This window comes from Callospermophilus lateralis, chromosome 2 (assembly GCF_048772815.1).
Source record: "Callospermophilus lateralis isolate mCalLat2 chromosome 2, mCalLat2.hap1, whole genome shotgun sequence".
Lineage (NCBI taxonomy): Eukaryota > Metazoa > Chordata > Mammalia > Rodentia > Sciuridae > Callospermophilus > Callospermophilus lateralis.
Genome location: NC_135306.1, coordinates 38861679 through 38876706, shown reverse-complemented (window position 1 = coordinate 38876706; position 15028 = coordinate 38861679). Strand labels below are relative to the sequence as shown.

Here is a 15028-nt window from a genome sequence, read left to right as displayed (position 1 = left end):
CACTGTGGAAGGGGAAGGGAGAAATCGGGATTCTAGTTATCCTTGGTAATTGAGTTCTGTGGAGAAGAATGAATGTCATTTGCAGCTGCATTCATGTCTCTTTTGGCCAGACATGCCAATACTTGGCCTTCTCTTGAGGTTGAGATATGAATGTTTTCAGTAAGTTCACATTCCTTTTTCTAAGCACCCTTGCTTAAACCCAGAAAACTACGCTATTCTATTCATTTATATAGCACTGTCATCTGGTCCAGTTTCATGGACTCCTACTATTGAGTCTCACCTAGTGACTTTTTGAGAAAACCTGGGTAAATACGGACTTGTTCTATTCTTTACTAGACTTTGGATCTTCAGCCCCCTAAATCTATAGTGGATGCCTACGTTCTATTAAATTTGGGAGATTCAGTAACAACTGACCACATCTCTCCAGCTGGAAATATTGCAAGAAATAGCCCTGCTGCTCGTTACTTAACTAACAGAGGGTAAGTATAAGTGAGGTTGAAAAGACTAAAGGCCAAAGAAGAATAAATGAAATGGAGAGGGTCAGTGTTTCTCGTTACATGATCTCTGTGGAACCAGAGTCTGGTTTTTCACTGAACTCTGGAATTCAAAAATCAGTCACTTTTTCTGTTTGTTCATAGCACAGGAATCCCAGCAATGGGAGGGGAAAACAGTCTTCTTTTTGAACAAGTGTGTAAGTTAGGCTCATCTATTATCTAGTGGTGGATGTAGCTTATGCTTCAGGCCCACAGTGATATAACCCCAAATGCCTTTGCTATGTCTTTATAGCAGTGGTTCTTTGTAAACACAGAACTGCTTCAGGAATTTGCAGTTCATTCATCCATTCATCAGTTCTTTAGACATATACTGATATTCATGGGGAATATATCAGTATTGCCTATTATCTAATATACTGATATTAACTGAAGTCAGTGGTTCCCAAATCTATGAGAGTTATAAGGGGAAATAAGAATTACTGGTTCTTGTCCCTTCCTCCAGAATCAACTCTTTCAGGGATAGGGCCCAGAGCAAATTTGAGTAATAGAATCCACTCACTTTTTCTCTAGTGGTGATTCTTGACCTTGTTTGACATATGGAATCCTTGGTGAGCTGAAAGGAAGCAAGCATTTTGAATAGGATTTCAGGGATTCATAGCCATGTTTGCCTGCTCTTGACACCCAGTCATAAAATGAATCTGTAACCATAAATCAAGTTAATACTCACACCCATCCCCTTGGTTGGTTGTTTTATGTTTTTGTTTTTGTGTTTTGTTTTGGTACTGGGGATTGAACCCAGGGACACTTAACCACTGAGCCACATCCTCAGCCCTTCTCATTTTTTACTCTGAGACAGGGTCTTGCTAAATTTTTTAGGGCCTTGCTACATTGCTAAGGCTGGCTTTGAACTTATGACCCTCTTGCCTCAGTCTCCAGAACCACTGGGATTACAGGTTTGCTTCACCATGCCCAGTCACCCCCTTGTATTTAAAGAACAAGCTGGTGAACTGTTCACTATATTAATTGTAAGATAATGTTCTTGACATCACAGTTTCCTTTTGTTGGTTCCCACAAATAGGATATTTCTCTGGTTCTGGGACCAGAAATAGATGTTCTGCCTCTTTGGCACTGCTTTGATTTTTATATTATGGAAGTTGTAAATTATGTTGCCAATGTGTGACTTCTTTTTGCATTGAGTTCCTCATAATGTGGGTATGCATTTGAATTTACTTCTGGTTGGTTTGTGGAATGTATTTTGTTGTCTCCCATCTTTGACTCCATCAGACTAATCTACGCTGATTATTCTCTTATTTCTATTTTCTTAATTTTAAGTTAGCTGTTTTATGTTATGTGAAACTTTATAAGCTACCCAACTGAGTAATAAATACTCTTTTTAGAATTCCTCCTGATTTTTCTATCCAAATATAAAATTCACCGAGTTGACCCAAGATGAATATTGATTCCTGCCCTTCTCCACCTGACTTGTCACTCTGCCTCTAGTTGAAGCTATAACAACAGCTCTTCTGCCTTGGAGAACACCTTAGTAGACTTAGAGAAATGGCAGGTTTATGGTATTTTTCTTTTCTGGTGTAAGCTAAGTTTAATCTTGGCTAACTTCACTAAACTAGCTCCTATTCTGCTTGCATTATTAGCCTAACTCCTCGAGACTTCAACTCCTATGGCTCCCGCCGAGGGAATGATGCCATCATGGCACGGGGAACCTTTGCCAACATTCGCTTGTTAAACAAATTTTTGAACAAGCAGGCACCGCAGACTATACATCTTCCTTCTGGAGAAACTGTGAGTATCCTCTCTTCTGCTTCCTTCAGAAACCTGTGTTTTTTGGGCTCTTGGAGGCTGGTTATTTACAGTGACTTTCCTTTAGGTTTCATTTTTATTTTCCAACTCTATTCTACCTCTGGCTTCCTACAGTTCCTCTTTCCATGTGCCCATATGTGTGGAGTTCATCACTGATAGAAATTTTTACCTAAGAGATTCTGCACTGTGGTTTAACCAAGTCTTACCTTCCAGGGAGTTGAAAGTTTGAGTGAAATTTCATCCGATTATATAGTGGGAAAATTTCAGGTTAGAGAATATTTTTCTCAAGAAGGGTTACGGTATGACTTATTAGCATTTAATGTACTATATCTATTAGAACAAGGAATACAGAGGCCCTTATAGGCCTGAGTTCTCAGGGAAGCCATTTGAAGTTGGTATATTCCAGCTAGGCTTTTGTTACAATGTGGGTCCTGTGAGCAGCTGGGAAACCTGTACCTTGAACCATGTGAAGCTGGGCTTAAGTCCTGCACCACCTCATATGAAATGTGGATCCTTTGGTGGGTGGTTTCCTTCTCTGAGTTTCTCTTTTCTTACCTGTGAAGTAGAAATCATACCTATTTCATACGACTTTGAGGCTTAAAATGAAATGGAATGATGTGTAAAACGTGGCATAGTGTCTGCCACAGGATGTAGATCCTCAGTGTCACTCCCCTTCCTAGGGAATGCTGAGAAACTGCTTGTAAACTGTTTAGCCTGCTTGAGAAATAACCTTGCCAACTTATTTAAAAATAATAGCAGCCAAGATTTCTACAGAACTTGCTATATTACAGGTATTCTTATAAGCCTTTCCATATATGGACTTTTTTAGCTCTCACAACCCCTTAAGGCAGATATAATAATTATCTGTTCTTAAGTTGAGAACCTGAGCATAGAGAGGTCAAATAACTCTCTAAGGTTGCAGTGAAAAAAAAAAAATTAGAGATTAAAACCCAAGGATTGGCTCTAAAGTCAGTGCCCTTGACTTCCCCACATGCTTCTATACTCACAACTGACTATATTTTTGTCAGGCAGGTGCTTTGTTTTGAGATAATTGGGTCCTCACCAGGACAAGCCCAGCAGATGCTTGTTTAATGAGTGACAGGGATCATAAACTATCACATGGAAAAGGTAGATACAAATGATGGAATACCCAAGAGACTAAGGGGAAAGATGGGAGCAGGGACAATAAAATATGTCAGAGTAACTCTGTCATGATGTAGGACTGACTTCTAGTCAGATGCTTAGTGCCTCATTTCAAATAAGGACATATAATCAGGGAAGAGCAAATATTTGAACCAAGATTTGAACTTGAAAAACCAACTTATACAAAAAAGGGTGCTGTAGGGGGACAGAGACCTTGCAAAAGATAGAAAACTTTAAGAAAAAGAATCACCTCTTCAGAGAAATGAATTAAAAACAAAACAGTCACTCAAAAAATTCAGAGGAAAAGATAATTAATTTAGAAAGTCTCCTGAAATATAGAACAGAATGACAAAGAGAAAATTAGAAGATGGAAGAAAATTAAGAACTGAACTCTGGAGGCCCAATATTTGACTAAGTATAGGTACTAAAAAGAAAACAAACAAGATAGAAGGAAATTATCAGAGTAATAACACAATAAAGAACTTTCCCCAACTAAAGTATCTGAGGATCCAGATTGAAAATTTCACTGAATACCTAACCAGTGCTTTACAGAGACCCACTCTAATTCACATCATTGTGAAATCAAGAAAACGGAGATAAGGAAAAGTCTAGAAACTTCTGAAAAGGGAAAAACAGCTTACATGCAATGATGGGATCAGAAGTGCTCTAGGCTGTTAAATAGCAATACTGGAAGCTTAGATGGAGGAAAATGATTATTGCCAGCCAAGTACATTGAGGGCAATAGCATATTCAGAGATCCAAAAGCTTAAAAGATATCCTTCAGTCCTTCTCTCTGGAAGCTGCCTGGTGAATGTGTTCCACCAAAATGGCGGGGGGGGGGGGGCGGGGGGAATGCAAGATCCAAGAAAAAGGACTGAAGAGAATCCCCTGGATGGCGGGGAAAGAAGCTTATCTGTCACAGGAATGCACTGAGCATCCAGAGCAGTCAGTCCAGATTAGTACAGACCAAGGGCTCCAAGAGTGGTGCCACCATGACGTTTTAAAATGATAGATTGCCTGATATATTTCAATATATTAAAGATGGTTTGTGCTGTAGGCTGAGTGTTTAAGGATTAGTTAATGGGTAGGAGTATAGACACAGGTTGAGCACACCAAAAAAGGAAAATGACTAATTGCAGTAGAAATGTTGTCAAAATTGCCAAGAAGAAATCATAGTACATTACATGGCTCAGCTGCAAACAGAATTTGTATAATCATTATAATGTACACAACAAATATTTGCTTATCAAAATTTATGGCATAACTATAGTGAGAGGTTGTGTATTGGCAAGAGCAGTGGTAAAGAGAACTAAATCCTCTTGAGCAAAGTAGGGAACTGATGACAGATGGAGAAACAAGAACTAGAAGTTTAAACAGTAAGCAGAGACAGCACAGTAACAGAAGAAATGGCATATTTCTTGTTTAGACGAGAAGGGAGAGTACATGGAAGATGAAGCATCAGGGTACCCAAATTCCAGACCTGCATAATCCCTCTGCTCTTGGGTAACACGACTACTTTGCCATGGAATCCTCAGTTTTGCTATAGGTATTTTTTGGGTATTTGTTTTTGTTTTTTGTTTTTTAAATGTAGTGATAGGTTTGAACCCTAATCCTCATGCATGCTAGGCAAGTGCTATAGTACTGAGCTATCTCCCTGCCCATTTTCTCTAGTTTCAAAAGCACTTTTTAAACAGACACTTCTTAAAACACATTCTTAATATGCAAAATTAATATCTCTGAAAATAGTAGGTTGTTTCTTCCTGGTCTCTGAAAGGATCCTGACCAAACAGAAGAAGGCATTTAGTGCTTTTGTAACAGATTTTATGTTCATGAGTTCTCTTCAGCTGAAAATATTTGGATCTTCCCAGATTTAAAATTAACTCTTATCAGTCCACCAAGTTAATTTGTGGAAAGCCTATTCAGAGTTTTAAATGCTTGTCTTAAGCTCCTTTGAAATGATATACATTCCATTTTAAGGGATTTTATTTTCTGACTTACATAGCTAGGAAAAATAATTGTTTCATTACTTGGTTACCAATAGTAATACCAAATGTCTTGGTGAAGTCTCATCTTAGCAGAATATTCAGATTGCTGTGAGAAACAAATCTGTTTAAGATATTTCTCATGTATGAATGTAGCTAATCCTTCCCTGATCTTTATTGATTCATGCTTTCATCCATATTTATGCTATCTCTACCCATGGCCTACAAGTAGAAAATAACAAAAATTGGTATTTTATGTGATTTATAGAGCCTGTTACCTACTGTTTTCTCCCCTTCATAACTAATTAGTTCTGGGTCTGATACTGAGTCAAAACTGAGGCATAGGTGGTATTCTCGGGTTTTTGAGTTTTTAGATAGTTTAGTCAATGGAAAAAGGTGAAGAAAATCTGATCTAGTTTTCTTCCCCCCCACCCCATGCCCTAGGATTTGAATTTTTTTTTTTTTTTTTTTTAGAAAACTGGACAACATGTAGGCATTTAAGTCAAAAATATAAAATTCAGTTTGATAGAAATAAATAGGTTGAGTGGCTATAGTCCACACAGCCAGTTGTTTGAGTTCTGCACTGGCTTTATGACCTGGCTCTCACAGACCCCTCTGACCCTGTGACTCCAGGGCTTACTAGGCCTGTAACCATGTTTTTTGCCTCTTTTGCATCTGTAAAACTTTCCTTTTCTCTCTTTCAGCTTGATGTATTTGATGCTGCTGAGCGGTATCAACAAGCAGGCCTTCCCCTAATTGTTCTGGCTGGCAAAGAGTATGGCTCAGGTAGCTCCCGAGACTGGGCTGCCAAGGGCCCTTTCCTGCTGGTGAGTATAAAGCAGAGACATTCAAGGAAGTAGCTGCCCCTCCAAACTGGAAGAGAAGCTGGCAAAGTGCCCAAGCATAAATTCTGTTGCTTTGCTTTCCAAGATGGCATGGAAGAGTAAGCTCTGAAAACATGTAATGGTTATTTACCTTCTGCTTTTGGTGTATCTAGATTTATTTTGCTCAGTGAAAAGTAATATTACAAAGTTGAACTGGTTTCCTTAAGTCAGACATTCATTGTCTACAGATCAATGGGAGGAGGTTTGTTAAGTCTCCGACATTATATCCAGATTGTATTTTTTTAGGGAAAAGTTCTATGGTTTTCATAACATTCTCAGAGCTTGGGTACCCAAAATCTATTTAAGGCCACTGTCCCAGATGAATGTAAGGAATAAGCCACAGATATTGTAAGGTTCACAGAAGGGAAATGTTAAGGAACCTGGGCTATTTTCAGAAGTTGGTTTGACAAGAACAGGCTCCAGGTCTCTTGGAAAAACTAGGAGTGTGTACATTTTAAAGTTGTTTTTCACTGCCTATGAAAGTCTGCTTCTCATCTAAGTGAGAAAAGAGATCTCTAGAGCCTTCTCCAGATTCAGGTTTCACCCTGTTTGAGGTGTCCCCATAGGGTGGGCCAACCAGAGAGCTTTTCCCTCTTGAGTATTTTCTTGATCTGAAATCAGGGGAAAACCGTGTTGCTGGCTTTAATCCTAAGGATAAAGTAAAAATGTCTTAGCTCACCTTAATTTAAATAATTTATAGCTCAAGAAAATCAATGCACTTGGGAAAAACAAGTTAATATCCACAGTACAGTAAAAACTCTGGCTTCCTAGCAGCCCTCTAGCCTCTGCAAATGTCTTCCAACATCACACCTATTATTTTATTGATCATTTTGCTCTAAGGGGAAAAAAATAATGTTTTCTGATTAGTTGGTAATAGGTCAGAGGCCTGACTTTGCTGGAAACTGCTAAAATGAACCAGATAAATTTAAAAAAAATAAAAAGACTTTAGGGAGGGAGTTGAGAGCTGATGGCAGAAATGAGAACTGGGCAGTGAAAACAAGTGGGGAAGAGGGATAAAAAGAGAATAAAAGCATCAAAGGGACACCAAAGTCTCTACTTCTCTGAGTCCTCGCTGTCCGAACTAGGCCACTCATATGGCTGCCAACTCTGTGCCTGCTGCACAGCCATTTACACAGAGCTAGGGACATGACTCCTTGTATTTAGAAGGCTTTCCTCTTCCCCAGAATAAATACAAATGTACAAAAATCTCTACAAAATAACTACTACCCCAAAGAATCTTCCCTTCCTCTGTGGTAGTGATTCTCAAATTGGAGACATCTGTAACCTTTTTTTTTTTTTTTTTTTAAAAAAAAAAAACAGGGACTGGGGTTGTGTGTGGCTCAGTAGTAGAGCTCTTGCCTAATGAACGTGTGGGGCCCTGAGTTTAATTCTCAGCACCACATATAAATAAATGATTAAAATGAAGATCCTTCAACAACTAAAGAAAATATTAAAGAAAGAAAAAGAAAAAAAAACACCTGGTCTTACATTTCATCCCCAGAGATTCTAGTTTAATTGGTAAGGACAAAGTCCTGGACACTAGATTTTAAAAGTCTTCCCTGGAGATTGATATACAACAGAGTTTGAGAACCACTGTTTTTGGAGAAAAATAAATAAATGGAGATTTCTGAATCATGCTTCTGACTGTATCAGAATGGGGAAGAAATCAAATGGAGAACTACTGTTCTATGGCCATGGTTCTCCAGCACATAAAAGTCACTGGTTCCTCCCACCATACACAAGACATTCTGATTCAGTAGACCTGGTTAAATATTCAAGAATATTTAATTTTTTATTAATAAACTCCCTAAGTATGATATGTTTGATTGAAGCCCTAATCCCCCGTGGTAGTATGGAAATAGCAACTCTTAAGAAAATGTTTAAACTTAATTAATATTAAATTGAAGTCTTAAGGATGAGACTGTTATCCTATACAATTACAATAGAAAGACAATCCTCTCCCTTTCCTTCTTCTGGTGCATATCAAGGAAAATTCACCAGTAAGTCTTGACATACAAGGTCAAGAGAGTGCTCACCACAAACTGAAGGAGCTAGAACCTTGACTTCCCAGGATTCAGAACTGTAAGAATATTAATTTCTGCTGATTGTCACTCAGTCTGTGGTGTCTCAAAGGTGTGCTCTAAATACCAAGGTACCTTTTAGAGTACCTCAATATTATAATTAGCATCAACTATTAATAATTAATGGAGAATTCTAGGTAGTCAGGTACCCTGTTTTATTGACTATTGCTATATACACTTTATCAAAAAAAATGTCCTTTATAAGAAGCTTAATATCAAGACTGTATTCAATCAGTTTCATCCTTGAAACAGGAAGTATGCAAGTAGTAATCATTTATTTCATAATATATTCAGAAAGTTTCTTTTTTGGTTAAACCTTCTGTGTTTGCTGATAAACCTATAATAATAGAAAAATTCAGGGAATGAATTTTCTTTATGTTGATTCATGGTATGAGTTCTGGATATAATGGAAGTTTGCTAAGAGATCTTGGATCTCAGAGTGGCTAAGTGCAGAGTCAGACCACATAGGTTCAAATACCAGATCCCAACACTGAAAACCTGGTAAAGGGGCAGAATGGTAGCATCTGCTGTGCCCCATTTGGTGGAGGGTGGAATGAGAGAATTCATGTCAGTGCTTATACTATAGGTAATCTGGTAAGACTTGCTACTATATTTCTAATTAATGTTAGGATATTTTAAGTGAAATACTATCAAGTATTTAGAGAGAATTTAGCTGTGAGAACAGTTTGACTTAAGCGTTTTAAAAAGTTTCTGTATGCCTAAAAAAAAAAGAAATTGGGACTGTGTCCAACTTATTCTCTTTGTTCATCAGGGAATCAAAGCTGTTTTAGCTGAGAGTTATGAGCGCATTCACCGCAGTAACTTGGTTGGAATGGGAGTGATCCCCCTTGAATATCTCCCTGGTGAGAATGCAGACACCCTGGGACTCACAGGACGGGAACGATACACTATTGTCATTCCAGAGAACCTCAAACCACAAATGAAAGTCCAGGTTAAGGTAAGCTGGACCTTCTCTACACTAGGATGCATTTAGAAGGGCCCTTTTAGACAATTTTCTTTTGCGGGGTTGGGAGGTACCCAGTATTGAACTCAGGCACTCCACCACTAAGCTACATCCTCAGCCCTATTTTGTATTTTATTTAGAGACAGGGTCTCACTGAGTTGCTTAGTGCCTCACTTTTGCTGAGGCTGGCTTTGAACTTGCCATCGTCCTGCCTCCACTTCCCAAGCTGATGGGATTACAGGCATGTGCCACCATGCCCAGCGAAGGAAATGAATGGGATTTGAGAGGGAAAAATAAAAGTCACTCAGGACTGCATTAGACTCAGAGTCCTGCTGACACCTTTCCCACCTGCCTTCACAGCATACCAAGGATAATACCGATTTCTGTTTATAGAATGATTCATCGGTTCCAATCCTACCTCTCTAGATAAGGGTGAAGTGCCAGCACCAACATCCCAGGGTGACTTAGCACCCTGCTAGGAGAGAGGTAGTAAAGGACAACCTCAGTGAAACCTCTGATGCTGAGACACTTCTGTCCACAAGAAGACCCCAAAGAAGGTTTAGAAAATACCATTCCATTGTCACTAGTGGCTACAGCCCTTAGAAGCTGTTCTAGTTCTCAGTTGCCTCTCACTTCCATCATTTATACTCTTCAGTGCAGTGCTTCTCAAAGTTTAGTGAACAGAGCAATCTCACAGGGTCTTGTCAAAATGCAGGTTCTGATCACTGTCCAGGATGGGGGAAGAGACCATCTGTTTCTAAATGCACCGGAATGTGAACCACACCTTAAATGGGAGACTAAGGGGAGACTGGACAGAATCCCTAAGACAGGTGTCTCACCTTCTTCCTCAGCGATTTTTCTCTGCTTCTTTTTCATTACAGCTGGATACTGGAAAGACCTTCCAGGCTGTCATGAGGTTCGACACTGATGTGGAGCTTACTTATTTCCACAACGGAGGCATCCTCAACTACATGATACGAAAGATGGCCAGGCAGGCCCTTGTTTCTTAGAGGATCCGCACTAGGTGCTGCACCCCATGGGTTCCCAGCCAGCTGGGGCCCTAGTGGAGAAACTTCCTTGCAGACAGCAAGTAAACACTGCATTTTGGGTGCCATTCCTGGAGGCACAAAGCCAAAAGTTTCTACATTCTCTGTTATTGTTAATCTTTGAATCTTTTTCTGGAATTTGGAAGCTGTAATCATGGGAAGATCAGTAATGCAGAAAGAGAATCAGCCTGTCTTTAAATCAGTGACATTGATTTGTTTTCACTCTTCCCTATTAATTTTCAGCTAAGCACTAGCAAGTCTTCTCTGAAGATGTCTCCTACCCTGTTTTCCCTCCTACCCTTCCCTTGCTCTTCTGTTTTCCTCTGCTCAGTGAAACCCTTCTCTTAAGGGTCTGTTCCTTTGCAATTTATACCAGTGTTAATTGGCATAGGTAGGTAAGAACTTTTTCACCCTTCAAATCATGGTAGTGATTGTGATCCCCCTTCAGAGTGAGTAATCCAGATGCCTCATGGTCAGGTCAAACGTTGAATTTTTTGATGATGTACCTTTTGATGGATCCACATAACAGTAAAAATTTTTCTTTATTATGTTCAGAAATTTTCCCTAGGAAACATTTTATCTGTCAAGGAGACCTTTGGAGATGGATTGGGAGACATAGAACATTTCTGATTTGAATAAGATTAAATATATTTTCATGGAAAATTTGTTGACTTTGAAATCCAGTTTTACAATATTTAAAGCACTTTCATCCTGAAGTCTGAATGACTTTCATGTTCTCCTATTTCTAAACATATCTCTGGACTGTGTAGATACAGACTGTGTTGAGGAACTACTACATTGCCTTCCCTGTTTGGGAGCAGCAGATGAAGGAAGAGTAGCCTAGTACCTGGTAGCAGTAGCAAGGATGTTGAGAGTAGTGGGCAGATTAGGTTTAGTGTTTATTTGCTCATTTGTATCACTAAATCCATATCAGGGCATGTCTTAGTCTGCATGGGCAGCCATAACAAAATACTACAGACTGAGTGACAATCAGCAGAAATTGATATTCTTGCAGTTCTGAAACCTGGGAAATCAAGGTTCTAGCTCCTTCAGTTTGTGGTGAGCATTCTCTTGACTTTGTAGGTCAAGACTTATAGGTGACTTTTTCTTGATATGCACCAGAAGAAGGAAAGGGAGAGGATTGTCTTTCTGGTGTTTTAGAAGAACACTAATTATATAGGATAACAGTCCCATCCTTATGACCTCATTTAATATTAATTAAGTTTAAATTATTTTTCTTAAGAGTTACTATTTCCACACTACCATTGGGGTTAGGGCTTCAACATATGAATTTTGGGAGGACACAAACATTCAGTTCTTGACAAGGTACCTTGTAGTTAATCTTGTAATAAGTTCACATTTTAATATAATGTTAGCAATATAGGAAAAGTATTAGTGGTTCCACTGTAGTTACCAGGGAGGCTAAATAATAATTTACAAGTCTAATATATAGAAGTGCCAAGATTTCAAAGCTGATTTTCTAAATGGCTGACAGTTAACATCTGGAATGTATGGGACTTCCAAATCTTAGCAATTTGTAGATCAGGTGTAAATTTCTTTAATTCCCTCCCTGTCTGTTCTCTTTCTCCCCCCTCTGGAAGCCAGCCTGCTGCCTCTTACCCTCTCATGCTGTGGGCCTGCTCACCTGTGCCTTTGGGGTTCCCTATCTTGTGAGAACCAGAGAGCTAAAGAGCTGAGCCTTGGCTCCAATCCAGCCAGTGCTTCTGTTATTGATTAAAGTGGAATGTGTTTTGAATTTTTTTTCTTTGTATCTTAAAAATTTTTAATTGACAAGTGAAAATTATGTGTTTACTATATATAAGTTTTAAAAATGCATAAACATTGTAGAATGGCTAAATAGAGCTTATTAACCTATGTATTGCCTTGCATATTTTTTGTAGTGGGAATACTTAGTGATTTCCAAGATTATATTAACTATGATCACCATGTTGTACAATGGAGCTTTTGAACTTATTCCTCCCAAATGAAATTTTGTATCCTTTGACATCTGACTACCCTTGTTAATTACCTTTCTATTCTTTACTTCTTTGAATTGAACATTAGATTCCATACATAAGAAAGATCATGTGGTACTTATCTTGCTGTACTGACTTATTTAACTTAACATAGTGTCCTCCAGGTCCATCCATATTGTTGCAAGTTATAAGATTTTATTTTTTCAAGTTGAATAACATTCATTATGTATGTATATGAATACATATCACATTTTCTTTCTCCATTCATCCATTGATGGATACTTTGACTGATTCCATATTGTGGCTAATGTGAATAATGCTACAGTAAACACAGGAGCATAGATACCTCTTGAACATACTGATTTAATTTTCTTTGGATATATTCCCAGAAATGGGATTGCTGGATCATATAGTGATCATTTTAACTTTTTGAGGTCTCCATAAAGTTTCCCATAATGGCTATGCTAATTTACATTCCTATCAACAGTGTGCAGTGTTCCCTTTCCTCCACATCTTCACCAACACTTACCTCTCATCTTTTTGATGAAAGGTAAGTGCTGATGACCATTGTAACAGGTCTGGAGTGGCCATCTTGTAGTTTTGATTTTAAGTTCCCTGATAATATTGTTAAGCATTTTTTCTTTTTCACAATGGCCATTTATGTGCTGCTTTTGAGAAATGTTTATTCAGGTCCTTTGCTCATTTTTTAATTACTTGGTTTTTTGTTATTGAGTTATAATTCTTTATATATTCTGGTTATTAACCACTTATCAAATGTATGGTTTGCACATATTTCCTCTTGTTCTGTAGGTTGTCTTTTTACTGTTTGCCTGGCTGCAGAAGCTTTTTAATTTTGATGCAGTCCTGTTTGTCTCTTTTAAATTTTGTTGCTTTTGCTTTGGGGTCATATAAAAAAAAAAAAGAATCATTGCCTAGACCAATGTCATGGAGTTTTTCCTCTGTGTTTTCATCTATTATGATCTACAATGTCAGGTCTTATGCTGAAGTTTTTAATCCATCTCAAGTTGATTTTTATATGTGGTATGAAATAAGAGTTTAATGTCATTCTTTTTCATGTAGCTATCCTGTTTTCCCAACTCCATTATTGAAGAAACTGTTTGTTTGCCATCATGTGTTCCTGTCTCCTTTGTCAGGAATCAATTGGCCATACATGAGTGGCTTCATTTCTTGGGTGTCTCTTCTTTTTCAATGGTCTGTTTTTATGCCAGTACTATGCTATTTTGATTGTTGTAGCTTTGTAGTGTATTTTGAAGGCAGACAAGGTAATTCCCTCTGTTCTCTTCTTTTTGTTCAAGGTGAATGACTATATGGAGTTTTTTGTGATTCCCTATAAATTTCAGACTTGTTTTCATTTCTGTGAAAAACATTGGAAATTTGATAGGAATTGCAGTGAATCTGTAGATTGCTTTGGATAGTGTGAACATTTTAACATTAATTGTTCCACTGAAAGAACATGGGATATCTTTTCATTTTTTGATACCATCTTCAGTTCTTTCATTAGTGTTTGTTTTTGGTGAATAAGTATTTCTAAGCACTATTTTGTACCTTCTACATATAGAATGGTTTACTCCTTTCTATAGATAGTTCATTTTTAATTTGTAGAAATACTACTAATTTTTATGGTGATTTTTTTGTATCCTGCAGCTTTACTGAATTTGTTTATTATAAGCTTTTTTTAACGTGGAGTTTTTAGCATTTTCCATATATAAAATCATGTTATCTGCAGACAATTTTTTTCTTTATAATTTAGATGCCTTTTATTTCTCTGACCTAATTTCTCTATGACTTTCGGTGCTGCATTGAATACAAATGATAAGAGTTGACATCTTTTGTCTTCTTCCTGAGAGGAAAAGCTTTGAACTTTTCCCCATTGAGTATGCTGTCATCTGTGTGTTTGTCAGTTATGGCCTGAATGAGGTAAATTACTTCAATCCTAATTTCTTCAGAATTTTTCTCATGAAAGAATATTGAATTTTGTCAGTTTTTTAAACCTCTAGTGAGGTGATTTTATGGCTTTTGTCCCTTTTGTTAATATAGTATATACTCTGGAGTATGCTGAACTATTCTGGCAACCAAGGGATGTATCCTACCTACTTCAACATGAAGAGTTCTCTGAACATACTATTTAGTTTGTTAAAAATTTTTTGCATATATGCTTATGTGCCCATAATTTTCTTACAGTGTCCTTGTCTGCCTTTGGTATTAGGATAATGCTAGCTAGGCTCATAAAATGAGTTTGGAAGTACTTCCTCTTCAGTTTTTTGAAATTGTTGAGAAGAACTGATGTTCTTTAAATGAACTTCCTTAATTTTTGTCTGAAGGAGAGTTTTGCCAGGTACAATATTCTTGGGGGTTTTTTGGTTCGGTTGATTTTGATTTTATTTATTTTTTTCCCTTCTTTTTCTCCCCAGCACTTTCAATTATATGTTGAAAAAAATCTGCTGCTAGCTTTAGCGGAACTCCCTTATATATGCTTTACTTCCCTTTTACAGGCTCTTCTTTGTCTTTGACTTTTAACAGTTTAATTATAATGCCTTGGTGTTTTCTTATTTGGACTGAATCTGATTGGAGACCTATATTTTTATGTCTTTCCCCAGATCTGGAGTTTTCTGCATTCTT

General features: G+C 37.7%; 1 protein-coding gene across 1 annotated transcript in view; it reads left to right on the top strand.

The window, feature by feature from the left end:
* The window catches only part of Aco1 (aconitase 1), a 51281-nt gene extending 38654 nt beyond the window's left edge, over positions 1–12627 (top strand). Inside the window, exons 17-21 of the mRNA XM_076845926.2 lie at positions 337–479; positions 2147–2294; positions 6142–6264; positions 9175–9360; positions 10248–12627. Coding sequence (XP_076702041.1) covers positions 337–479; positions 2147–2294; positions 6142–6264; positions 9175–9360; positions 10248–10376 — 729 coding nt within the window. The 3' untranslated portion in view covers positions 10377–12627. The remainder of the gene's footprint in view (positions 1–336; positions 480–2146; positions 2295–6141; positions 6265–9174; positions 9361–10247) is intronic.
* Positions 12628–15028: the final 2401 nt, after the last annotated feature.